Genomic DNA, 240 nt, shown 5'->3' on the forward strand with positions numbered 1-240 from the left:
GGGAGTCATATTTATCTGAACTTTTCCTTACCTGCCAACATCTTGATTGTCAACAGGTAGCACCAACGACCAGCTAAATGCAGCACGATTAGCTTTGGAAAGAGTCGTTATGTCTCATATCTACATCCACGCTCTCTATCCCAATGGGGATGGAGACGTATCTCGTGATCAGTAAGTCAAAAGGATTTTTGTTCCATTTTAGAAAGTTAAAGGTAGATTTGCATTTGAAGACTGGTGCTT

At 40.8% G+C, this 240-nt stretch overlaps 1 protein-coding gene across 3 annotated transcripts in view; it reads left to right on the plus strand.

The window, feature by feature from the left end:
* The window catches only part of LOC119591272 (GTPase-activating protein and VPS9 domain-containing protein 1-like), a 17,000-nt gene that overhangs the window by 14,517 nt on the left and 2,243 nt on the right, over positions 1-240 (plus strand). For all 3 annotated transcript variants that reach the window (XM_037939992.1, XM_037939989.1, XM_037939991.1), the window contains exon 18: positions 57-171. In XM_037939992.1, the coding sequence (XP_037795920.1) occupies positions 57-171 (115 nt within the window). The remainder of the gene's footprint in view (positions 1-56; positions 172-240) is intronic.

This window comes from Penaeus monodon, chromosome 28 (assembly GCF_015228065.2).
Source record: "Penaeus monodon isolate SGIC_2016 chromosome 28, NSTDA_Pmon_1, whole genome shotgun sequence".
Classification (NCBI taxonomy): Eukaryota; Metazoa; Arthropoda; class Malacostraca; order Decapoda; family Penaeidae; genus Penaeus; species Penaeus monodon.